This window comes from Gigantopelta aegis, chromosome 7 (genome assembly GCF_016097555.1).
Source record: "Gigantopelta aegis isolate Gae_Host chromosome 7, Gae_host_genome, whole genome shotgun sequence".
Lineage (NCBI taxonomy): Eukaryota > Metazoa > Mollusca > Gastropoda > Neomphalida > Peltospiridae > Gigantopelta > Gigantopelta aegis.
In genome coordinates, this window is record NC_054705.1 from 11,616,416 (window position 1) to 11,643,440 (window position 27,025).

Sequence of the window (27,025 nt, forward strand, 5' to 3'; positions counted from 1 at the left end):
ATTTTTGACATCCAATAGCTGACCCCACGACTGGTATATCAAAGGCCGTGGTATGTACTACCCTGTGTGGGATAGTGCATATAAAAGATCCCTTGCTTCTAATCGAAAAGAGTAGCCCATGAAATGGCGACAGCGGGTTTCCTGTCAATATCTGTGTGGTCCTTAACCATATGTCTGACGCCATATAACCGTAAATACAATGTATTAAGTGTGTCGTTAAATAAAACATTTATGCATTTAATGCATTTTTTATTCAGACCTTCAAAATACATATTATATTATACAGTATATACAGAACATTACAATTTCTATTAATTTTTTAAAAGCACAGTTATTAAAATATATTAAAAAAAGAATATACAGTCAAACCTTTATACAATGGCCACTCGAGGGACCTGGCATAAGTGGCCATTATGGACAGGTGGCTGTTATATACAGGTAAAAGAAAACACACATAAAATAGTTTAGTTTAAAAAAATGACTACTAAACTGGAATGCATATCAACAGTCGTCACAAAAATATATAATAAGAAAAAAAAACAATGTTTACTATACCGGATACGGTAAATAAAAATGTTATTCAAAGAATAAATTTAATATGTTTACTTGAAACTCACCCTATTGTACACCTTTTAAAAAAGTCATTTATCTTTAATTACATGCTTTCCACTGCATTCTGTTACCTATTAAATTAGTCCACGGCATGCTGTTAGATCTACTGGTAGATCAGTAGAGCTAATTTTAATCAGATTGCACAAAAGGTTGCAGGTAAGAAATCATGATACATTAACAAAAGGACCAGTTTGTCAGACTGAGTGTGAAAGGCTAAGGGGCAGTCCATAATTTTCACGAGCGTACAAACCGTACACTTTTGACCACCCCCTCCCCAACCCCTAAAAGTGTACATCCCCAAATGAAAAATGTTGATCAACATTTTTCATTTTCAAAAAAAGTGTACGGTTTGTACGCTCATAAAAATGTTGAAAATTATGGACGGCCCCTGAACAAACACAGGGCCAGCTCTGGGTGATCAGAAAATTTCACCAAATCATCTTGAAAATGCAAAATCTATAGCTATTTTCCAACAAAATATTTATTAATTACACACATTTTTTCTGCCAAATTAAAATATAATTCGCCAATTGTTCTTAAAATTCACAATTGGCGAGTGCCAGTGCTAGCCCTGACAAACAGCTATAGCTATTTTCCAACAAATTATTTATTAATTACACAATTTTTTTTCGCTAAATTAAAATATAATTCACCAGTTGTTCTTAAAATGCACAATTGGCGAGTGTCAGTGCTGGCGCTAGCCCCGACACATAGTGTCATACTGGCAAAACTCTAGTAGCAATCACAGACCTTGGAATACTGATAAGTCGAATATATACAATGTAAGTTTAATGCAAGCCTTTCTTCAACCAATAACAATTCACCTTGCAAATTAAGTGACCGAACTTTGGCATCTGGGCAAAATGTACATGTATACATGTAGTCAGTGCTGGATTAAGGATCCGCGGGGTCTGTAGCACAAATAACAGCGGGACCCCCTCCCCAGGATATAGCCTTTAGTTTGCAACCCCCTCAGAGAGAGGGGGGCAAATAAATGTACACATCACTGCAGGGCCGCCTGAAACGCGGGTGCCGTAGCATGTGCTACTAGGATAAACTGCCTCTGTATGTAGTTCACTCAAAACGTTTCACATTGCATCAGCTTACTGTTAGTGTAATATATTTGGTTATTATAATTTTAAATCGAAAAGATTGTAATTTTGTGTCAATGGTTATTTGAAAGGGTAATTTATAAAAACAAATTTAAGAGACTTTTTACCTAATTTGTATTGTGATTTAATTTGATTTTTGTTTATTTTATCAATGAATAGCTTGTTAAATGGTTTTGTTACTTTCTCTTAAGAAGATTTATATTTGAGCTTCGTATTCTGTCTAATTTATTAAATTGTTATATTTTTTTAGCAAGTTTTCCCATTAATTTGGTATTGCATCCAGTATTATCCATAATACTGTAAATAATTTACATTCAGTTGATACATGTACATGAAAATAGCCTACAAAAATGTAAGTACGTGATTATTTACAAATTCTGTATTTACATTTCACAAGAAAAATTAATAAATAAACTTTAAGAAATTACAAGATGATAATAGGTAAAATTTTACTTGGTCACACATAGGTATATACAGGGAGCCAGATGTCAAAATGAGAAAATGAGAAAATGGTGGGTACAGGTGGGTGGGGGGTGCCATAAGGCACTGGCCTACTGGCCTACTGGCCTAGATTAATAATTAAATCTTAAAAATAGTTACCTTGCCTATCCAACTGAAACTATGGTCTGCGATTTTAAAATATATATCTTACAATTACCAAAGGCATCAATGTGAACTATATGCTCACTACTTAATGTATCCTAAAAACTGGGGGGGGGGGGGGGGGGGGGGGGGGGGGGAATGTGCAGGTCAATGTCATCAAGGTCCGTGTCATCACTGTAGATCAGCCAATCAGATGTCTTGAAATCCATATCTCACCCAAGTGATATCGGTCTGTGATACCAAAAAATATCAAACCAAGTTCTCCAACGCATGTGTGTAAGAAATTATTTCGGTTACGCCCTTGCTCGTTAATTCTTCTCGAACTCGTCTCAAGTAGTCTGGGTCTGGATATCCAAATCTGAAACATCAAATATTAGACATGAAAAGAATTTTTAAAGGTTGATCTGGATATCCAAATCTGAAACATCAAATATCAGACATGAAAAAAAAAGGTTGATCTGGATATCCAAATCTGAAACATTAAATATTAGACATGAAAAGAAAGGTTGATCCGGGTATCCAAATCTGAAACATTAAATATTAGACATGAAAAGAATTTTTAAAGGTTGATCTGGATATCCAAATCTGAAACATCAAATATATTGGACATTAAAGGGACATTCCGGAGTTTGCTGCATTGTAAGATGTTTCCGACTAATAAAATATTTCTATGATTAAACTTACATATTAAATATATTTTCTTGTTTAGAATATCAGTGTCTGTACATTCAGTGTGTTTCTGGTCATCTTAATATTTGTAAGAAGCCCAAACTGGATTTTGTCTTCAAATAATTTTTTACATACGAAAAAAAATATTTTAGGAAATTAATTTACACTAGTACAAATATTAGAACGATCAGAATCACATTTAATATACAACCACTAATATGTTTTGCAGGAAAATATATTTGATATGTAATTACAATCGTTAAAAAGTCTCCGTTTGTCGACAACATCTCAAAAATTGAAGCAAACTCAGGAATGTCCCTTTTACAGAAAGGTATCAAATATTAGACATTAAAACAAAGGTTATGATCTGTGTTTACAAATCAGAAAGATCAAATATTAGTAATTAAAAGATTGGCCAATCTGTATCTGGATGGGAGCGAGACATAGCCCAGTGGTAAAGTGCTCGCTTGATTCACGGTCTGTTTGGGATCAATCCCCGTCTATTTCTTGCTCCATCCAGTGCACCACGACTGGTGTAACAAAGGCCATGGTATGTGCTATGTGATGATGCATATAAAAGATCCCTTGCTGCTAATCGAAAAAGAGTAGCCCATGAAGTGGCAACAGTGGGTTTCCTCCCTCAATATCTGTGTGGTCCTTAACCATATGTCCAACACAATATAACAGTAAATAAAATGTGTTGAGTGCATCGTTAAATAAACCATTTCCTTCTTTCCTGTATCTGAATATACAAATCTTGGCTCAAATTTTCAAAGCTATCTTATGTTATATAGTACTACGATATCGTAAAACCATTGTACGTTGTCAGGTGTGGACCCAAGGGGCCCGAGCCCGTCAAACCATATATATATGTTGCAGAATACACATTATCTTGTCCATCTGTAAAGGACCTTTAAATTCTATTTTCAAAAACAACAACAGGTTTTGGTCCCCCTCTATTAAAAAATCCTGGATCCGCATTTGTCTGTGGCATGAGTTACTGTGATGTCACAGCTTACGGGGTTTTTACGATATCATAGCGCTCTCGAGCCTGAAACACATCAAATGTTATACATGAAAGGAAAGGAAAGCAATGTTTATTTACCCGTAAAGACATCTAAGAAAACTGTGTCATCAATGGTTATCCGATAACGGTTAAAGAGGTATGAAATGCTTATTATGTTGATTGCAGGGCCATACCTAATATGGTGAATAAGAGGGTGGTTGCATCCCCAAGAAAAATGCCAATACGTGACATGCGGTACTGGTTGAGATGGAGGAGGGAAAAAACCAAATCCATGCTTGCATAGTTAAAAAAGAAAGAAGTTTGTTTTGTTTAATGACACCACTAGAGCACATTGATTTATTAATCATCAGCTATTGGATGTCAAACATTTGGTAATTTTGACATATAATCTTAGTGAGGAAACCCGTTACATTTTTACATTAATAGCAAGAGATCTTTTATATGCAACATCTCAAACAGGATAACACATACGACGGTCTTTGATATACCAGTCATAGTGCACTTACTGGAACGAGAAATAGCCTAAAAGGGGCCACCAGCAGGGATCAATCGAGCGAGCACTTTACCACTGGGCTACGTCCTGCCACAAAGAAGTGTAAAATGTATATATGTTGACATGCATGCAACAAGCTTGTACAAATGAAGAAATGCTTTGAAATAAGTCGAGAACGGTCGTTCAGGTTACCGGGAGGTTACGTACCACATGTAAGAAAAGTCGAGAACGGTGTTTCGTTCTTGCACCGATGTTCGTGCGCACTTAATTGTACAGTTGCAAAGCAATTTCGGTAATCCGCGTTTAAGCAGTGCCCACTATAGATAAATTTACTTCCGGATTTCATTTCTCGTACCGATGTTCGCACACATCGATACAATATCAGAACGTCCGCATTAAAAGTAGTAGTAACAGGAATTCAATTCTAACTTTCATATAGTTGTGGTAACCTATAGGTTACCAGGCTACTTTTTGTGGTAACCTGTAAATGGGTTACCAGACACAATGCTTATTTTGATGCCTTTTGTACAAATTAAGAAATGCATGCAGCACGTTTGCAGAATTGCCAACTAGCTTACATGAGCTAAAAGTTAGCTTGCAAATAACTTGCATTGCTTGTATAGCCTCTATTAGAAATTCGCGAGAGAAAAAATAGGCAGAGTTACGTCTCCTAACCACTAACCACTTCCGGCGCATTCCGGTTACTTCAGGAATGGCCGATGGCCACAGTTGTTTGTGAATCTTCAGCTGAGATTTATGCATGCCAGTCCCTGGCATCATAAATGTCCCCAACTATGCTTTAAAAATAAAGAATGATACAGGTAAAAATTAAGTTAATGAAATTGCGTTTTGTTATAACTGACCATGTGTTAAATATAGGAGATGAAACTAGCGAGCTGTCACACACCGTGATTGTTTTGGTCACATGCAATCTCGCCTCACATTAATTATCATAATTTCATTTAAACATACAAACACACCTGCCGTTTTAATGAATTGTGTGTGACAATAACACAGTTGTAAATTGTAATAGATAATAGAAACATTATGTCAATCCAAATCTAAATTATTTACAAAAACAACAAAACATTTTTGTAGGAGGATGGGACGGACTATATGTAATATTCCGATCAGAACAGTCCCCTTCCCCACGTGTTATGTTTGTTTTGGGGTTTTTCAGTGTATTTCTGGGGACACATGACACGACCCCTCCCCTAAAAACACCACTAGCCAGTCTAGACTTCCTCTACACAATTTCCTGCACATGCGCCTGTTTGACTAAATATTTTGTTTGCTGTAAATTGATTAGGCCTATATACGTTGCATTATAAAGTGTAAATTTTGCTGTAATAACAGTTAAATATATAGTTTAACCTAAAAACGGGGGGGGGGGGGGGGGGGGAATATACGCACGCACACACACACACAGAGAGATATATATTAGCAGGGTTGAAAATTAGCAGTCCCCCGGTCGCACGTGGCGACCTTTATTGGCTAAGGGCGATTAAGAATTTTACAAAGGTAGTCTGTTGGGCGACCATTGATTTTAGTGTCGGGCGAGTATGGTACTAGTTAAAAAAGAAACACACTGATACTGAATCGAATGTGACAAAACACACTGCGTCTATGTTGGCGCGAAATACAGGTCTGGCAACTGAAGACCTAGAACATGTTCTATAGTTTGACAGTGCCAACATAATGAATAAAGATAAAATTCATATAAAAACATATTAATTTATTAGGTTTTAAACCCATACCGTCTCAAATAACGTTTTATTGGGGGGGTGGGGGGTGGGGGTGTGTGCAGTGAAAGTTTATTCCATACCTCTTGCATCACCACAAAGAGGACTGCCACTCCTAGACTAGTTTACTAAAGCATGCGCAGTTCTACATTTACCCGGTAGTCTGTTTCTATGTTTAATTTGATGGGTTTTTTCTTTTTCTTTTTAGTTGGTATGGGTTTAAAACTTAACAACATGTTTTTATGTCAATTTTTACTTTATTCATTATGATGTTAAATGTCAATACATAAACAGTTATTATTCAATAAAAACCCAACTATAGTTTTAATTTTACCTGTGCAGTTAAATTCCAATGTGATAACTGGAGGGCTAGTTGAATTTGAGAAGGGCCAGTAAGATTTTTCTTCAACTGGCGACCTTGGTTTCCATGTTAATTTTCAACCCTGTATTAGTGGCACAGGAAGGTGCCAAAAAGTGTGGAAAGGGGGCCACAAGTTTATATTTACACACTTTTACACTATTCTAAAGCAAAATATCTGAAAAGTGTCCCCCTGCTTCCTACGCCAGTGAATATATATATATTAATAATTGCAGGTAGATGGCCGATCATAACTATTAAATTACATATGAAATTGTGTCCGTTACACTATGTCCATCTGACAAAGACAACTCGCTGTTCCAATTTGTTTGCGAGTCAGACAGTAGAAACCTTATCGTTAGGCGAGGAAGTGAATTTCTGTATTGTTAGTTTCATTATTAACTACTGCATAGGTCGTAGTTAATAATGCAGCTAGCGGTACAGAAAATCGCAGCTGGTCATTTAGTCAAATTAATGTACACTTCCATTCATACATTGATATATACACAAACACATGCATCTTACTTGCAAATATCAAAACTTTATTAAGGTGCCGTTTTAAAGAGTTAATCATCAATGAGCCATTTTTCTTGGTCCTTGTGACGGAACATGCTCTTAATTTTGTTTTCGCCTGTGGCGATATTAATTGTTTTAGAGGGCTGTGTGCAGTTCCAATATGCACTTAAGCCCAGGTGGGCACTTTGTTACGTAATACCTCTGCGCGACGGTCGTCGAGCTCTTTCTAATACACACCCAGACCAGTTGCGGAGGCCATGTGGCCAGTAGTTACATAATACCTCCGCGAGTGCGGTTTTTACAACCGTGATTTGGCGACTAGGCGACAGTGAGTCTGGCCATCTAAAAGAAAATTCCCGTCTTGGTCGCTGTGGAAATATCACTTGTAGGTATTCGGTGCCGCGATGTACCTCCAGGCGATATTCGGGTTTTATGATAAATAGCTAGGGTTTTAGAGATATCAGGGAGAAACAAAAGGAAGGCTCCAGGGGATCGTTGTCTGTCCGGACTGGTAAATATTTTATTTTTGCTCTGTGTATAACCTTGATGTGATTGATGTGACTTTAAATATTTTAATACTGTATTATACCAATATTATTTAGACGGTGCTGCCGGTAATCTGACGCGGTAAACTGTAGGCTCACTGTTCTAATATATATAAAGCTTAACCAGTCATCCTAGAGGACCTAGGTAAACTGTATGTTATTGTCTTTATTGTGATAGGTACCAGTATTAATTCTGTATTACAAGGTTACTGAATGAGTAGTTAAGGGTTAATTAAAAATTAACCAGTTAGGAATAGAGTTGTAATTCCTTTATTAATTAAGTCCCCCTGGGAGCGTTTCTCAATTATCACACGTGTGGGTGTTGTGTCACGGTGAAGTGATTACAATATTGTGTAAACTAGACACCTAGAGATTAACTAATTAAGTGATCAGTTCTGGGTTGTTATTATTTGTTGTTGTTAATTAACTACTGCGGCAGTACATTTGTCAGCGTAGTATTAATACAGATTCCAAAGTGTATTGTGTTTTGTTGTGTTTCTAGTGAACTAAACGTGCTATAATAATATATACTTTATATAAGATCGTACCTCTGATCATACCTAGACGAGCCGCGGGGGTTTTGGAACTGCCCGTTACAGAGAGATCTAATAGATATACAATTAGGAGAGATATTTGGATAATCGTGTTTCATTCATTTACGGGTATTTGTTAGGATATATGGGGTTAATCATTGTTAGAATATATGGGGTTAACTTTAAATTCGTAGTTCAAGTTCAAGGGGGTAAATTAAGCCATATAAAATAGTTTCTACTTGGGAGGGGAGATACTGGTCCGGATGTGTGTAATTAGCAAACCCGTGTCTCTCTCAGTGCTGAGATAAGAGTGTTTATGTTTAATTGTTGGCACCAGGGAGGAAGGGCTAACCTTGTCAGCACACATTAATTTGCATACTGTTTTTCTTTGCTTGTTTTATATATTGCTGTAGTTAGAAATAAAATCAGTTTTTCACTTGGTCTCTTTGGTTGTCTGATGGTGTCAGATGGGTAGTGATCTTAGAACTTAACAACTGGGGGCTCGTCCGGGATTGTATAGTGAAAACTCACCCGTTAAATTCTAAGAACTACGTTGTGCAAGATGTCAGATGTTGGTGCTGAAGAATGCAGCCTGATCAAGAATTGGTTGAACTTTTGGAAATGGACAAACAAAAACTAACAAAGAAACAATTACAGAAAGTACATGACAAAGAAGTAGAAATGGCTCGAATGAAATTTCAACTGGAAATGGAGAAGTTAAGAATGGAAAGAGAAAGAGAGAAGGAAGAAATGAATTTTAGGATAAAAGAACTTGAATTAGACAATGCTAAACAAATTAAAACTTTGGAAGTGGAATTACAGAAATCAAAAGATACACAGGAGTTAAAATGTTCGAGTTTGTCCATGAAAGTGAAAATGCAACCGTTTGATGTGGAAAAGGAAGATATTTTAACATATCTATCCGAGTTTGAGGCTGTGGCCCAACAAGCCGGGTGGGATGATAAGGTTAAAGTGCTGCAGCTAAGAACCTTATTACCCGGTGTTGCACGAGAAGTAGCACGCGAATCAAGCCAGGACTTTAAGGGTCTGAAGAGGGCGTTGGTTACCAGGTTTGGACGGCGACCGGCGGACTACTTTGTTTTGCTTGATCAAATCAAGCGGAAGGGGAAAGAGACATACAGGGGATTGAACTCTCGTATACGGATGTACGTGGAGAGGTTTCTCGATGATAAAGATCCAACTGACCAGCTGTGTGAAGCTTTCTTTCTAAAAGCGTTACCTCCAGCACAAGCACAGTGGATTGCGAGAAACAACGGTCCAGGCAGTGTAGTGGAAGTGGCGGAGATTACGTAGAATCAGACACTAGAATCAGAGAAAACAGAGATCAGCATGATGGAAGGAATCATTCAAGACAAATAAAACCAGATATCAAGTGTTTTATATGTCACAAACAGGGTCATCTGGCACGCCACTGTAGAAAACGATACGGTGACAGCCGAAATCAAGCGACTTTCTTTATCCAAAATCACCAGACAAATAAGCTAATCTACCTACCTGGAAAGGTGAATGGAAAAAACATTTCATTTGTTAAGGACACAGGATGTGAACTAACTTTAATAAAGGCAAAGTTTGTTCCCCCAAGCTGCATTCTAGAGGGACAGAGCACAGTGCTGTATACAGCAGTAGGGCAACCATTCAATGCCAAACTTGCTGTTGTGGAGATAGACACTCCATTTTACTCTGGAAATGTACAGGTTGGTGTTGTGCCGGGTTTGGTTGAAGATGCTTTACTTGGAATCGATATCATTGACAGAAAAGCCAAAGTTAATGCAGTGACAAGAGCCCAAGCTCAAGCAGAAGAAATACTTGAATTCCCTCAGGTACAAAAACAAATGGCTGAAACATCAGAAATAAATGAGAATATCCTGCCAAATGCTGAGACATTAGCGACCCAACAACGGGAAGATGAAACACTGAACAAGATTCGAGAAACTGCTCTGAAGACAGAAGAAGAAGCAAGATCTGAATCCAGTGCTTTCTTCTGGGAAGACTCAATTCTTTATCGTCACTGGAGAACCAAAGATGATTCCAAAGAAGGAAAGCAATTAGTTGTTCCACAGTCTATGAGAAAGAAGATATTAGAACTGGCTCATGACAGACCACTAGCTGGACATCTTAGTGTTGAAAAAACCAAACAGAGAATCATGGCAAGGTTCTATTGGCCTGGAGTACTCAAAGAGGTTGCTGGACACTGTAAAACGTGCGACGTCTGCCAGAAGTTTGCCAAAAAGAAACCAGGCGAAATCGCACCAATGCGGACAGTACCAAAAGTCACTGAACCTTTCAGAAAAATATCCATGGATATTGTCGGTCCACTGGCCAGAACAAAGAAAGGTAACAAGTTTATTTTAACCATTGTAGATGAAGCCACACGTTATCCAGAGGCCTTTGCTCTGAAGTCAATTGAAGCAGAGGTGATTGCTGATAAACTGATTGAAATGTTTAGCAGGACAGGTGTACCTGAGGTAATCTTGACGGACCAAGGCTCGAACTTCACAAGTACATTGATGAAGCAGTTATATGAGATTCTTGGAGTCAAGGGTGTGACAACATCGCCGTATAATCCCAAGGCGAATGGTGTTGTTGAACGTTTTAATGGAACTTTAAAAGCAATGCTGAAAAAGTTATCCATGAGTGGCAGTGATGACTGGGATGTTCTGTTGCCATATACATTATTTGCGTACAGAGAGGTACCACATCAGGAGACCGGGTTTGCACCATTTGAGCTTTTGTATGGATGGCCTGTTCGTGGACCTCTGGATCTTGTATATGAAGCCATGACGGGACAGTCTGAAAATGGTCAGACATTGTTGGATCACATTACTAAGGTCAGGGAACGCCTGGCACTAGTTACCAGTGTAGTTGAGAAAAACTTGACAAGACGACATGAGTATACCAAGGCATGGTATGACAGAAAAAAACAGGCCAAGGAACGGAAGTTTTGGCCTGGTGACCAGGTACTGGTTTTGTTGCCGTCCAGTTCAAAGAAGATGCTTGCACAATGGCAGGGTCCGTTCAGAGTGGTAAAGCAAGTGTCTGATGTCAATTATTCAGTTCAAGTTGGCGGTCGTCGAGTATGTGTTGTATATCACATCAATTTGTTGAGAAAATATCATCCCAGAACTATCATGTATGTTGGTGCACATAATGATACTGAAGAAGAGGAATCGAGTGGATTTATCTTTCCTGATGACACTGAGTCTTACCGAGATGTCAGAATCAATCCGGTGCTGTCACAAGAACAAAAAGAACAACTGCGAGCAATCTGTGAAGAATTCTCAGATGTATTGACTTCAAAGCCTGGCTGTACAGACTTGATAGAACATGATATCAAGTTAATATCTGATACCACTATCTGTCAAGCGCCTTACAGAATTCCCCATTCTAAGTTGGGTGAAGTCAAGAATGCCATTGACGATCTACTAAAGCAAGGGCTGATCAAAGTGTCAAGAAGTCCATATTCGTTTCCAGTCGTTCTTGTGCGAAAGCCTGACAAGACACTAAGAATTTGTATCAATTACAAGAAACTAAATGACATTACAGTATTTGACAGTTACCCCATGCCAAGGATTGATGAAACAATCGAAGCTGTGGGGAGATCCAACTTCATCAGCCGACTTGATCTGACCAAGGGGTACTATCAAATACCTCTCTCCAAATCAGCACGGGAGAAGAGTGCATTTACTACACCATTTGGGCTCTACGAGTTTACTGTTATGCCTTTTGGAATGAAAACAGCACCAGCATGTTTTGCTCGATTGATGAAATTGGCATTGGGATCGGTGAGAGATGTAGAAACGTATTTCGATGATGTCATAATCCACAGTATGGAGTGGAATGACCATGTGGAAAGCCTTCGGGAGGTTTTCCATAACCTTCGGAAAGCTAAGCTGACAGTTAGACCATCAAAATGTGAGCTGGGAGCATCCGAAACTAAGGTACTTGGACATATTGTTGGACAAGGTCAGGTAAAGCCAAATCCTGACAAGGTTAGTGTCATGAAAGAATATCCACTGCCCATCACAAAGAAAGATATCAGAAGGTTTTTGGGAATGACATCCTACTACCGGAAATTCATCAAAAACTTCGCCGAAATTTCCGCTAGTTTGACCGATTTGTTGAGAAAGAATTGCCAAACAAAGTTCATTGGACTGATAAAAGTGTACAAGATTTCAGAGCACTGAAAGACGCATTGACCAATGCACCTGTGTTGATCAATCCAGACTTCAGTAAGAAATTTGTGTTGCAGACTGATGCAAGTGATCATGCTCTTGGAGTTGTATTGTGTCAAATCCAAGCAGGTGATGAACACCCAGTGGCATTTATGTCCAGGAAGTTATTGCCACGAGAGCGAAACTACGCCACAATTGAGAAGGAGTGTTTGGCAATTGTATGGGGAGTAGAATCCCTATCATACTACTTGGCGGGAACACCATTTACCATCCAAACTGACCACAATCCGCTTGTGTGGTTAAACAACTTGAAGGCGAAGAATCAGCGCTTGTTAAGATGGTCACTGATCCTGCAAGCATACGAGTTCATCATAGAATACAAGAAAGGAACTGATAATGGAAATGCAGACAGTCTGTCAAGAATCTACTAGTTGTGAAAAGTGTTGACTATCCCGCATGTGAAAAGTGTTAACTATCCAGCATGTGAAATGTTTGACAGTCTAGCATGTGAAAAGGAAAATAATGAACAGTGATAAACAATATTTTCAATTGGATAAGTATTAGACAATGGATAAGTAAGTGTAATTCTATAAAATGATTATAGGGTGAGTACCAATTTACTTAAAAATAAAGGTACATTTTATTGGCGTTAACTTCTGAAGAGAAGTTTACGTTTTATTGGTGGAGGTGTTAGGATATATGGGGTTAATCATTGTTAGAATATATGGGGTTAACTTTAAATTCGTAGTTCAAGTTCAAGGGGGTAAATTAAGCCATATAAAATAGTTTCTACTTGGGAGGGGAGATACTGGTCCGGATGTGTGTAATTAGCAAACCCGTGTCTCTCTCAGTGCTGAGATAAGAGTGTTTATGTTTAATTGTTGGCACCAGGGAGGAAGGGCTAACCTTGTCAGCACACATTAATTTGCATACTGTTTTTCTTTGCTTGTTTTATATATTGCTGTAGTTAGAAATAAAATCAGTTTTTCACTTGGTCTCTTTGGTTGTCTGATGGTGTCAGATGGGTAGTGATCTTAGAACTTAACAGTATTATAGGATCCCCGTGACAGTCCTCTCCCCCCCCCCCCCCCCCCCCCCCCCCCCCCCCAAAGACATGTTCGTAAGTATTTCTTTTGAGCACAAAACATATTGCACATTTTCTTTTCTGTCAAAGAAGGAGATTGCACACAATCTGACAAAGAATAATAGTAATTGTCAAAACGTCAAAAAATAAAAGAACAAGTCGACAACTACTCCACAATTCAGTAGTAACAAAGGGCCTTTGTTCCAAGCAACTGGAGCGTAACGCGCCGGAAAAAATTTAGTGGCTAATTGGGGCTGCTTAGCACTATGCAGGTCAAGGGCAGATAAGTATGTTTCTAATAGAGGCTATACTACACTGTAACCTAGACACAAGCATGCATTTTTGTTTGGATATAGTGCGTGTACTGCACCTTGTAGGTCCGCCATCAATTCTTGTTTTGTGGTGAATATCGTTCCATGTGACGACATCTTCTCGCCCAGTCGTTGACGATCTGCCGATAGTGAAGACAAGTCTTCTTTCAAAGGCAACTCTCAACAGTTTACATATGGTTTTCCCTTCTCTGTTATCAGGGAGGAATGCCGTACGCCTTGTTCCATGGTAGGAACTTCCCGGTTTAGGATGTTCCTCCTGAAACCAAGAGATATAGTAAATACCGATTAATTTTTAATTGTCAAGGGCAGATCTAAGGGAGGGGACCAGGTGATCTATCACCCCACTAAAAAATTAAAGTGCCTGTTTAAAAAATAATTTGTTTACAATTTTCAATGAAATGTCCTTTCCAAAGAGTTGGTGCATATGTGCCCTTAAGTTGTTCCCCTCTGTAAAATATTTACTGGGTCTGCCCTTACATGTATGTATGGACTTTCAGGACTGGAGACAGATCTAGGATTTCCAATAGAGAAAGAAAACGAATATTTGTTTGATCACACCTCAACACGCTTTTTAAAACTTTGTACTGCAGTGTTGAAAAACGGAGCAGGAAGAAACCTGCTGCCGCAGCAAAGGATTTTAAGCATATGAGACTGGGGAGCTGGTGTTGGAGAAAATTCGAGAAAAAACAATTATGCTATTCACATAGCTTCTAGATTATGGTAGCCCCACTCCCATGGCTAGTGATATTCAGTGTTGGGCTAGTAAATAACTACTATTGCCATGCCAGATAGGGCTTCTAGATTATGGTAGCCCCACTCCCATGGCTAGTGATATTCAGTGTTGGGCTAGTAAATAACTACTATTGCCATGCCAGACAGGGCTTCTAGATTATGGTAGCCCCACTCCCATGGCTAGTGATATTCAGTGTTGGGCTAGTAAATAACTACTATTGCCATGCCAGATAGGGCTTCTAGATTATGGTAGCCCCACTCCCATGGCTAGTGATATTCAGTGTTGGGCTAGTAAATAACTACTATTGCCATGCCCGACGGCTAGTAAAAAACCCCAAAGAACTGCATTTAAAATGCTGCATTTATGTATGTTTTGTAAATATAACTTTCTTGCCCCATCCACCCACCTACCCAAATCACAGGGTTTTTAAGCTCTATCTCCCTCTTTGGGTGACATACATGTACCTGCATCTGACTGTACTTATTAAAGTAGGGCTACTGAATTTTTAATCATGGCTAGTCAATTTTTTAAATCACTGATCCCATGGCTAGTGGATTTTAATAAAATTCTAGAATCCCTGGCTATTTGGGCACAATGAGCTAGCTGCCCTGACACCTTTTTACCACGTACATGTAGTTCCATCATTCCACCAACAGTATTAGTTTAAATACGTTTAAGTTAAATACATTTGTAATGCTGTACATCATTTTTATTTTAAATTTAACTATCTCGAAAGTATATTGTTATCATCATCATCATAAGCATACGGGACAGAGGAGCTGGGAGGGGGGTTGTCAAATTCTCAAATTGGGGCAAAAAACAATAGTGCTAGCTATTCGAGCAAAATAAGCTGGCCTGAAACCTTTTCACCATCTATTTCCATCTTTCTAACCACAATTATATTATTTGTAATCCTTATAAAAATGTGTAGGGATTCATTTGCAACCCTACATTTTGTATACTTAATATGTATAAATGTTGTTATTCAGATTTGGGCAGGTTTGTTTAATTCTGGCAAAAATCAGCCTGCCCCACCAACCCCTACAAAAACAGGAGCCTGTATGCCTGTGTAGAAGCACTGATCAACAAAACTACTCACATGTAATTTACCCATCATGCACCACTGCAAATAATGTACCCAACCATATAGGCAGACAGCCGATGATTCCATTATGCCTATCCACATACACATTGGTTGCAAGCTGACCTTATTGTTGAGTTCATCCACTACCTCATGACTGGTACACCAAAGATTGTGGTATGTGCTGCCCTGTCTGTGGGAACATGCTTATAAAATATCCCTTGATGCTAGTGAAAAAAGTTGCATAAAGTCAAAATTGATCAAAAGTACTAGTATTTTTTCAGCTGATCCTACAACTTAAGGTACCAGTAGATTTTTTTTTAATTTCTGATGTGACAACTTCGTTAAAGTTTTTTGTCACTAAAATATCTCAATTTTGCTAAATTTTAAGATCGCTAATATTTTCAGAATCGTGTCGTGATTTACTAAGCACATTTCAGAATCTCTACATCAGTGGCGGATCCAGAAAATCCATTTGGGGGGGGGGGGGGGGGCAGTGACATGAGGCAGAATGCCAAGGGAACTTTGGGGGAGGTTTGGAGGGGGAATAAAAATTAATATATAAAATTATAACTGTTGCAGAATTTAGTGGGGGCCCCTGGTTCCCCCCCCCCCCCCCCCCCCCCCCCCCCACTCGAATCCGCCTCATAATTTTAAAACATTAATAAACACTAACTGCTAATCACTCTTCAACCGGCTAGAAATATGGCTAATTAAGATTTTGAATAAAAAAAGAAGTTCCCTGAACTATACTTACCGTCTGCATGCCATCATGAAACACATAGTCAATGATGATCATTCCACATGCTGGATATCCCGGCAGACTTGCAGAGTTGTGTGTTACAGTCATTGTCCCTTCTGGCTGTGTTCCCAGCACCACCCCATACACCATGTTACATGTGGGACACACCGGTTTGAACTTCTCAAAGCAATCAGTAATGCAGCTTCGACAGAAAACATGCCCACATTTATCCAACTTTTTAGGGTTTTTTATTTCTTCCATACAAATGACACACATTTCTTTTGTACTGTCTTCCGATGTTGCTTTTTGTTTTTCCTTGCCATCTTTCAGTCTGTTGCGGTTGTCATGGTAAAGTGTTTCTTTTGTCTTCTGGTCAGTATTATTCTTTCTTACAGATTCTTTATTTTCTTTGGGATGTGGTTTGGAATTGTGTTTGCCATCTTCTTTTGTTGTCGCCTCCGTGCATCCTGTACCACCATTTGGTGACTTTGAGTTATTTTCCTTAGCTTTGGCACCATCATTTTTCAAGTTAGAGTTAACTTCTTCCAGTCTTACATCACCCTTTTGTACTTTAGAGTTATTTCCATTGACAGCATTCTGTAAGTTAGACTTATTGTCCTTGGAATTTATCTGGAGTTTTGATCCTTTATGTGCAGTCTGATTAAGTGTACCAGAATAATTTTCGGCTTCTGAATAAACTATATCAGCATCATCATCATGGTCATCATTGGCTTTATCAATGCCATCATCATCATTGCCATCACCACCACGGCCATTCTGTTGATTAACATTGACAACATCATCATCATTGACATCACCACCATGACCATTCTGTTGATTAACATCAGCAACATCATCATCATTGCCATCACCACCACGACCACGACCATTCTGTTGATTAACATCAGCAACATCATTATCATTGCCATCACCACCATGACCATTCTGTTGATTAACATGATCATCAGCATCACCATGATATTCATCATCACGATCAGCACCCATTCTTTCCGTTTTGACTCCACCAACATCAGCAGCAGCTTCTTGCTTGTTTTGAACTTGCTTATTACGGTTCAGCTGAGAGTCTTTCGCACTTGTGGCAGTCCTCCGTCTTTCTCGTGCTGCATTATTTTTAACCATACCTTCATCAGTTCCACTATCATTTATTGCTTCAGATGCTTCAGATAGTTTACTACCATGATTATTTTTATCATTCACTGATGACTTTGTTACACTATCCAGTTCCAGTGATGATCTAGATGATAGATTATCATTCTTTGTATCATTCTTTGTTTTCAGTTTGTCACCTCCACTTTCACTTTCATGTCCTTTGTCTTGGGAATCTTCTGTCGTAGCAGGATCCCCTGCATTCACAGTTTTCGTTTTCTTACTGGATGTCGTTTCTGTTTCTTCATATTCATTAGAAGTCAGACTTGCAGGTCTCTTTCCCGATTTAGTTTTGGAATTCTTGTTGGCAGTTCCTTTACCTTGTTCACCAATTTCCTCACACTTGCTTTGGTGTGTGCTTGAATGCTGAGATTGTCCTCCAGGCGCTCTATGTGAATTTGCTGAATTATCAGTTCCATCTGCGTACCTGCTGGGATCATATTGATCCTCTTTACGTGGCTCAGTGTCCTTTCTGGCCTTGCCACCGTGAATATCATTTTCAGATTTCAGACTACCCACTCTTGCATCAGGTTGTGTTTTTGATTTTGCACCTCTTTCCTGACCTTCGTTTGCCCTATTTCCTACACCAGTTTTTGTCCCATTTCCTGCACCAGTTTTTGCCCCATTTCCTACACCAGTTTTTGCCCCATTTCCTACACCTGTATTTGTCCCACCTCCTGCACCAGTGTTTGCCCCATTTCCTGCACCTGGTTTTATCCCACCTCCTGCACCAGGTTTTGCCCCATTTCCTGCACCAGTTTTTGCCCCATTTCCTGCACCAGTTTTTGCCCCATTTCCTGCACCTTGTTTTGTCCCACCTCCTGCACCAGGTTTTTCCCCACTTGTGGAAGCAGGTTTTGCCCTGCCACCTGCATCAGGTTTTGCCCCACTTCTTGCACTAGATTTTGCCCCACTTCTTGCACCAGATTTTACCCCACCTCCTGCACCATAATTTGCCCCACCACCTGCATACAGGTTTTGCCCCACTTCTTGCACCAGATTTTGCCCCACCTCCTGCACCAGAATTTGCCCTATCACCTGCATCAGGTTTTGCCCCACTTCTTGCACCAGAATTTGCCCCACTTCCTGAGCCTGTTTTTTTTCCTGTAATAGTTGAAGCAGTACTGTTTTGCTGCTGAGATGACTTGCTGGTAAATTGGTCACAGTTACTTTGGAGGTAAGTAAAAGCCATTTGATCCAGAGTAACCAGATTAATTTCCTCAACAACGCATTTGGGGTGTTTAAAGAGATGCTCCACAGCTATCAATGCAGCTTCGTCTAATGGGGCTCTTGCTTTTCCTGTAAGGAAGGAAGGAAATGTTTTATTTAACGACGCACTCAACACATTTTATTTACGGTTATATGGAGTCAGACATATGGTTAAGGACCACACAGATATTGAGAGAGGAAAAGAAAGAAATGTTTTATTTAATGACATACTCAACACATGTTATTTACCAATCTAATTAAAATTAGCTCCACTATTACATGTGGATCTAAAGACAGCCAGTTGGAGCTCATGTCCACCAATCAAAACCTTACTTGCAGAATCCTGCCAGTGATTTAAAACTAACAACACTGCGTAGTCCCCAATGTCCAGGTAACATTTCGTCTGTAAATAATAATTTAAATATTGACCAATCACACTTCGCCTTTTATAACGTTATTTGGGAGCATACAAATTCTAAAAATATCAGGCGAGTCTATTTTAGTGGCTGCAGTACAGCGAACCATACCAATACGTACGGGGTGGGTTATCAGTCTTCAATTTTACATTAAAAATTATTTATTTATTTATAAAATTTAAAAAAACCTAAATCAGTCTTCATTTTTACATTACAAATTATTTATTTTATAAAATAAAACATGTTTTAAGGCATTCGTAATTCACACGAAACATGTCATATACCCTCAGGATAATTCGGAATGTTTTCAAATTATTTTTAAAGTAAGGTTTTGATTGGTGGACATGAGCACCAACTGGCTGTCTTTAGATCCACATGTAATAGTGGAGCTAATTTTAATTAGATTGGTTATTTACGGTTATATGGCATCGGACATATGGTTACGGACCACACAGATATTGAGAGAGGAAAAGAAAGAAATGTTTTATTTAACGACGTACTCAACACATGTTATTTACGGTTATATCGAGTCAGACATATGGTTAAGGACCAAACAGATACTGAGAGAGGAAACCCGCTATCTCCACTTCATGGGCTACTCTTTTTGATTAGCAGCAAGGGATCTTCTATATGCACCATCCCACAGACAGGATAACACATACCATGGCCATTGATATGCCAGTCGTGGTGCACTGGCTGGAGCAAGAAATAGCCCAATGGGCCCACTGACAGGGATCGATCCCAAACCAACCGTGCATCAAGCGGGTGCTTTACCACTGGGCTACATCCCACCACTTGTATATCAAAGACCATGGTATGTACTGTCTTGTCTGTGGCAAAGTGCTGCTTATGGAGAAAATGTAGCAGGTATCAATATTACCAAATGTTTGACATCCAATAGCCGATGATTAATAAATCAATGTGTTCTGGTGGTGTCGTTTCTATCTCTCCTCTAAATTTCCGTCTCATTTCGTCCCAATCTGGCAGCTTGTCCCATCTTTCACCACAGAGACCATTAGAGCACATTGATAAAGTTTATTAATCATCAGCTAGTGGATGTCAGTCATTTTGGTAATTTTTACATTTTTACTTTAGTAGCAAGGGATCTTTTATATGCACTTTTCCAGACAGGACAGCACATACCCCAACCTTTGATATACCAGTCGTGGTGCACTGGGTGGAACAAGATATTCCAATGTGCCCACTGATGGGAATCGATCCTAGACAGACAGCATACCAGGCGTGAGCTTCACCACTGGGCTACAAACCACACCCCCAGGCTCGTACGTAGGTGGGGGGGGGGGGGGTGCGAGGGGTGCATACGCACCCCCCATAGTCTCCCGAGGTCCGTCCGTGGATGTGTAAAACAAATAAAAATAGTCCGATGATGTGACAAATTTACTTTCCAGAATGCAGGAAAATGCACCTCCTGCATTCTAGATTTAATACAATTTCGGGAGACCTCCCCCGGATCCCCCTAGCAACTCGATTACGCACCCCCCACCCCACCCCATATAAATTTCTGCGTACGGGCCTGACCCCTGACATCAAGTTTAATAAATGAATGAAAAATAGTAGTGTTTTCCCTAGAAATTTGGCAAAGCATGGTAGACACAACACTTTGGGGGCATTTTCACCATTTTCAGGGCACTTTCTTTGCATTAAAGAGAAGAAATTTTTTTTTAATAAACGTAAATGTAATTAATGTTCTTGCTTTAATAAATGAATGGCAAAATATATAACATAGATATTTTTATTAATTAATTAATAAAAAATTGTAGTGTTTCATCAAGGCAATTTTAGAATTAATTATTGAAAACGGCTTGTTTTAAATCAGGGCAGCATGGCGCTGATTAAGGCAAGATGGTGCTAGACTATTGAGGCATGGTTCTGCACCATCCTAAAACAAGCTAGGGACAACACTAAATAGGTTATGCAAAATTAACAACAGAAACTGTCACTGTTGAGATATAAATAGCCATGAGTCAGGAGCATCAAAATTACTGCCATATCGCAAACAGTATAAACTCTTCAATGACAGCAAAATAAAATATATCTGGTGTAGGGCTACGACTAGTCCAAAATATCGGACTTGAGTACCCGAGGGTCAAACTCGACCCGGACCCAAGTACCCGACACTAGATAATAATGAGACTAAGCAATAAAGTAAAATAGCATTATGGATCTTAATTCCAGCGCTGAACATAGATGCCAAATCATGTCATTGATACACTGGCCCATATTATATTGCATTCCACACTGTGACATTCTGTTTTTCTTTTCCCGCCATGTCTCATAGCTCTATAATGTAATCAGCAACAAGCTGCAAGCATAATATGGCAGAATGACGTACAAAATATAATTAAATGAGAGTGCTCTTCTTTGCACAGATACTCGAGTCCTGTGAACACTCAAGTCTTGCTAGACTCGGCGGCCAGTGCCCAAATACTCGAGTACTCGTGGAGACCCTAATCTGGTGTACATTATCTGCCAGTATTTAACAGTTGTACATTTGAAATATGTCCACATCCAACAAAATAACCTTTTATCACATAATTCTTAACAACAACAGTCACCTTTTAAAAAATTGCCTTTTGTTTTTAAATTGCTGTGGGTGAGAAATTCTTAAGTTCTATCTCTGAATTACCTGAGCCAAGCAAAGGCATCGTGATCTCTCTCAGCTTCAACCTTTCTGCCACCGCAATTATGTTGTCATAGAGCTTTCCCATAATGGTCTTCCAATTCGACTTCCCATACTTGGGTACAATAGCATGCAGCACGTACTGGAAATTTAACTTCTTCCAATCGACATGTTGGTCATAAATACTTCCTTCTTTCAAGGATTTATGTTTATTTTTGACAATGATATCTTTTCTCTTTTTTTCATATTCCGAACCCCCGAGTTTCAATAGCAGCTGTGAGACCTTGCTTTTCCCGTTCATATCCTCCCCTTCCCCAGTCACTATGGCATCTCCTTCCAGGTCGGTTATATCGCACAAACATACAGTCACTTTCAGACCACTCGGTGTCTTCATGGTCTCTTTCAATTCCCGTCGAGAATGAGATCTTCTTGAGTGGTTTCTTCTCAGTGGGTTTCCTGTAGCCATGGCAACTAAAAGACAAAAAAAACCTAAACAACATAATTACTATAGTTTGTGAAAAATCTTTATGTCACATTACAGTGCATCAGATCATGGTAGCCTCACTCCCATGGCTAGTGATATTCAGTGTTGGGCTAGTAAATAATTACTATAACTAGCCCGACGGCTAGTGGGATTAATTCAATTAGTAAAATTGTATTTATTTAAAGTAGGGCTAGTGAATATTTAACCATCTCCCTCTTTGGCTAGATTACAAAAAGAGTAAAATTTTTTTAAATCGCCGCCACTAGAGCACATTTTTTAAATTATCGGCTATTGATCCCATGGCTAGTACATTTTTAAAATCACTGATCCGCTGGCTAGTACATTTTTAAAATCACTGATCTTTTATGGCTAGTAGGATAGTTTAAACAGCCTTTCTTGAAACCAGTTATGGATCACTGGTCAGTGAGTGGTTGAAAAGTACCCGATAGCCTTGCGGCATAGCTGATTAATTCTATTAGTAAAATTGTATTTATTTAAAGTAGGGCTAGTGAATATTTAACCATGGCTAGTACATTTTTAAAATCACTGATCCCATGGCTAGTGGATTTTTAAAATCACTGATCCCATGGCTAGTACATTTTTAAAATCACTGATCCCATGGCTAGTACATTTTTAAAATCACTGATCCCATGGCTAGTACATTTTTAAAATCACTGATCCCATGGCTAGTACATTTTTAAAATCACTGATCCCATGGCTAGTACATTTTTAAAATCACTGATCCCATGGCTAGTGGATGTTTATAAAATTCTAGAAGCCCTGGTGCACTGGAGTTTGAAAAGTGCGATATTTTACATTTGGGATATGTCAGATTTAGTAAACCTTTCTATTCAACTTTCACTTGGGAAATACCAAATACAGGGGCAGATTATGGGGAGTTTCAGTGCACTGGAGTTTGAAAAGTGGGATATTTTACATTTGGGATATATCAGATTTAGTAAACCTTTCTATTCAACTTTCACTTGGGAAATACCAAATACAGGGGCAGATTATGGGGAGTTTCAGTGCACTGGAGTTTGAAAAGTGCGATATTTTACATTTGGGATATGTCAGATTTAGTAAACCTTTCTATTCAACTTTCACTTGGGAAATACCAAATACAGGGGCAGATTATGGGGAGTTTCAGTGCACTGGAGATTGAAAAGTGCGATATTTTACATTTGGGATATGTCAGATTTAGTAAACCTTTCTATTCAACTTTCACTTGGGAAATACCAAATACAGGGGCAGATTATGGGGAGTTTCAGTGCACTGGAGTTTGAAAAGTGCGATATTTTACATTTGGGATATGTCAGATTTAGTAAACCTTTCTATTCAACTTTCACTTGGGAAATACCAAATACAGGGGCAGATTATGGGGAGTTTCAGTGCACTGGAGTTTGAAAAGTGGGATATTTTACATTTGGGATATATCAGATTTAGTAAACCTTTCTATTCAACTTTCACTTGGGAAATACCAAATACAGGGGCAGATTATGGGGAGTTTCAGTGCACTGGAGTTTGAAAAGTGGGATATTTTACATTTGGGATATATCAGATTTAGTAAACCTTTCTATTCAACTTTCACTTGGGAAATACCAAATACAGGGGCAGATTATGGGGGGGTTTCACCACAACGACTGAAAAAGTGCCTACCTTTTACAGAGTGGGATATATAGAAAAAACCCTATTCAACCCCACCACAGGGGCAGGTTTGTGAAATCACTAAATTGATGTGTAACATGTGTGCACCCTCATCAATCACCCTCATTCATAGTGTTACTGGAAACATGCAGACTCAGTATGATTGAAAAAAGCCTGCCTACAAACCCCTAACCCCTAGTAATTTGTTACATGAAACATGATTGTTTCAAATTATAAACATTTACATGCAATCCCCCCCCCCCTTACCTAAAGCATAATCCGCGCCTGAACTATGTGTGTAACGTCATGCAATCACTAAGACTGTATTATGTAATTTGTGTGTAACGTCATGCAATCACTAAGACTGTATTATGTAATACGTGTGTAACGTCATGCAATCACTAAGACTGTATTATGTAATACGTGTGCAACGTCATGCAATCACTAAGACTGTATTATGTAATACGTGTGCAACGTCATGCAATCACTAAGACTGTATTATGTAATACGTGTGCAACGTCATGCAATCACTAAGACTGTATTATGTAATACGTGTGCAACGTCATGCAATCACTAAGACTGTATTATGTAATATGTGTGCAACGTCATGCAATCACTAAGACTGTATTATGTAATATGTGTGCAACGTCATGCAATCACTAAGACTGTATTATGTAATATGTGTGCAACGTCATGCAATCACTAAGACTGTATTATGTAATTTGTGTGCAACGTCATGCAATCACTAAGACTGTATTATGTAATATGTGTGTAACGTCATGCAATCACTAAGACTGTATTAGAGTTAGCTACATGTAGGTCATCCATCGAACACAATAAATGGCATTGCTTTACTAAATATATATCTAGTGAAAGTTGAGCAGAATGTGTATTTACTGCTGCAGTAAATACACAGTATACAAAAAGTACCTATTTATAACATACATTGCCAAAATCTGAGTACAGTAGTAGCAAGTGATCTTTTCTATGTGTAACAGATAAAAATCAACCTCCACTGAGGGGATTCGAACCACAGACTCTCAGTATGAGAGTCCAGCACTCTACCAACTGAGCTTATTGGGAAATTCCCACTAGCTACTGCCAGTAGGAGCATTTTATACCAACACTATTACATATGCGCCATCCCACAGACAGGATAACACACACCACGGCCTCTGATATACCAGTCGTGGTGCACTGGCTAAAAAAAGAAAGAGCATATAATGGGCCCACCGACGGGGAGCAATCCTAAACCGACTGCACATCAAGCGAACTCTTTACCACTGACCTACATCCCACCCGCCAATGTAACGGTATTTAATGTCAAACATACATGTATCATTTGTTTTGGTATTAGAGGCAGTCATTCTGTTTTCACTACAGTTATCTCTGACAGCAGAGAGCGATCACAATCATCCAAATGTCTGTCTAGCTCTCGAACAGCAGAGTATTCGGGCTAACCGTTGGGGTAGGCAGCCAATCCATGTTTTTGCTATACAGTTATCTCTGACAACAGATAGTGAACATAAACGTCTAAATGTCCGTCTAGCTTTTGAAACAGCAGAGTATTCGGGCTAACCGTGTGGTAGGCAGCCAATACGTGTTTTCACTATACAGGTATCTCTGACAACAGATAGTGAACATAAACATGTAAATGTCCGTCTAGCATTCAAACAGCAGAGTACTCGGGCAAATGTCTAAGACACAGTGAAACATCTTCCTTTGCGATACTCTTAATTAGGGACCGGCCTCGGTGGCGTCGTGGCAGGCCATCGGTCTACAGGTTGGTAGGTACTGGGTTCGGATCCCAGTCGAGGCATGAGATTTTTAATCCAGATACCGACTCCAAACCCTGAGTGAGTGCTCTGCAAGGCTCAATGGGTAGGTGTAAACCACTTGCACCGACCAGTGATCCATAACTGGTTCAACAAAGGTCATGGTTTGTGCTATCCTGCCTGTGGGAAGCGCAAATAAAAGATCCCTTGCTGCTAATCGGAAGAGTAGCCCATGTAGTGGCGACAGCGGGTTTCCTCTCCAAATCTGTGTGGTCCTTAACCATATGTCTGACGCCATATAACCGTAAATAAAATGTGTTGAGTGCGTCGTTAAATAAAACATTTCTTTCTTTCTTTCTTTCTTAATTAGGCCACATTAAAAATAAATTATAATAATTTGGTGAGCATCAACACTTACTCATCCACAAGATAAAACGTTTTGGCCCGTTCTTTATTATTGTTATGTCTATCTTGGTGATCGATCCCAGTCAGAGGGCCCATTGGGTTCTTTCTTATTCCAGCCAATGCACCACGACTGGCCAGGAATGTGCTATCCTGCTAATGATAAGATGTAGGCCTAGCGGGTTTCCTTTCAAAGACTATAAGTCAAAATTACCACATGTTTGACATCCAATAGCCGATGATTAAAACATCAATGTGCTCTAGTGGTGTCGCTAAAAACAAAAATAATAATTTTTCCTGTGGTGAAGTTCTTACCTTGTAGGCCCATATATACAATAACCTCTCTCACACACTACACCACGCCCACATTTTGGTTGGGGGAAAAAAGAAAGGACGGTCACCAAATAATCAGTTTTTATTTCATATTTGGTCTTATGTCGAAACAAGTCAATTGCCTGTCTTACCAGTCTTGTGTTACGATTTTACTTACAGAGGTTTTCTGTTATACTCAGCACGGTATAGTTGTGAAAAATATAGCCTTTAGCTACAAAAATACCACAGAACGTCTATCGGCTACATCGGCTGCATTTTCACGAAACATTTTATGAAAAACATTAAACAGATAACAATTTTGAAAACGAAACTAAGAATTTATCAACAACACGGAAATAGGTCTAGTCACGTGATGGAATTAGTCGTTCATTCGTATTATCCTCCAATAGGTTGGAGCACCCAGTAGTTTACTGGTATTACATAAACGCATGCACAAAGAAAGTGTAACAGAAACAAAAGTCATGGGGGTGGGGTGGGGAGGGGGTACAGGCTGGGTTTTTTGCCCGAATTAAACAAAAATGCCAGAATCTGGATAACATTTAATCGTATTAGCATTAGTGCTAAACATCTATATAGGGT

General features: G+C 39.0%; 1 protein-coding gene across 2 annotated transcripts; it reads right to left on the bottom strand.

Annotated features, from left to right (window-relative positions):
- Window positions 1-250: 250 nt before the first annotated feature.
- LOC121376984 (uncharacterized protein DDB_G0290685-like) lies at window positions 251-26,755 on the bottom strand. Of its 2 annotated transcripts, XM_041504800.1 has the most exons (5): window positions 26,604-26,755; window positions 21,815-22,279; window positions 16,391-18,841; window positions 13,858-14,075; window positions 251-2,685 (listed from the first exon to the last, which is right to left on the bottom strand). In XM_041504800.1, the coding sequence occupies exons 3-5, from the start codon at window positions 18,584-18,586 to the stop codon at window positions 2,577-2,579; spliced, it is 2,523 nt and encodes an 840-aa protein (XP_041360734.1). In that variant the 5' UTR covers window positions 18,587-18,841; window positions 21,815-22,279; window positions 26,604-26,755; the 3' UTR covers window positions 251-2,576. The 2 variants fall into 2 exon arrangements, with proteins under 2 accessions (XP_041360734.1, XP_041360735.1); XM_041504801.1 differs by lacking the exon at window positions 26,604-26,755 and having other exon boundaries at window positions 21,815-22,393.
- Window positions 26,756-27,025: the final 270 nt, after the last annotated feature.

Excerpts from the sequence above, each read along its gene's own strand:
- LOC121376984 (XM_041504800.1), bottom strand. The coding sequence starts at position 18,586 with ATGCAGGTGATAGGGCAAATTCTGGTGCAGGAGGTGGGGCAAAATCTG. Across the intron at positions 14,076-16,390 it reads TTCATGATGGCATGCAGACG|GAGGAACATCCTAAACCGGG; the intron begins GTAAGTATAGTT and ends TCTTGGTTTCAG. Across the intron at positions 2,686-13,857 it reads ATTGATGGCGGACCTACAAG|ATTTGGATATCCAGACCCAG; the intron begins GTGCAGTACACG and ends TTGATGTTTCAG.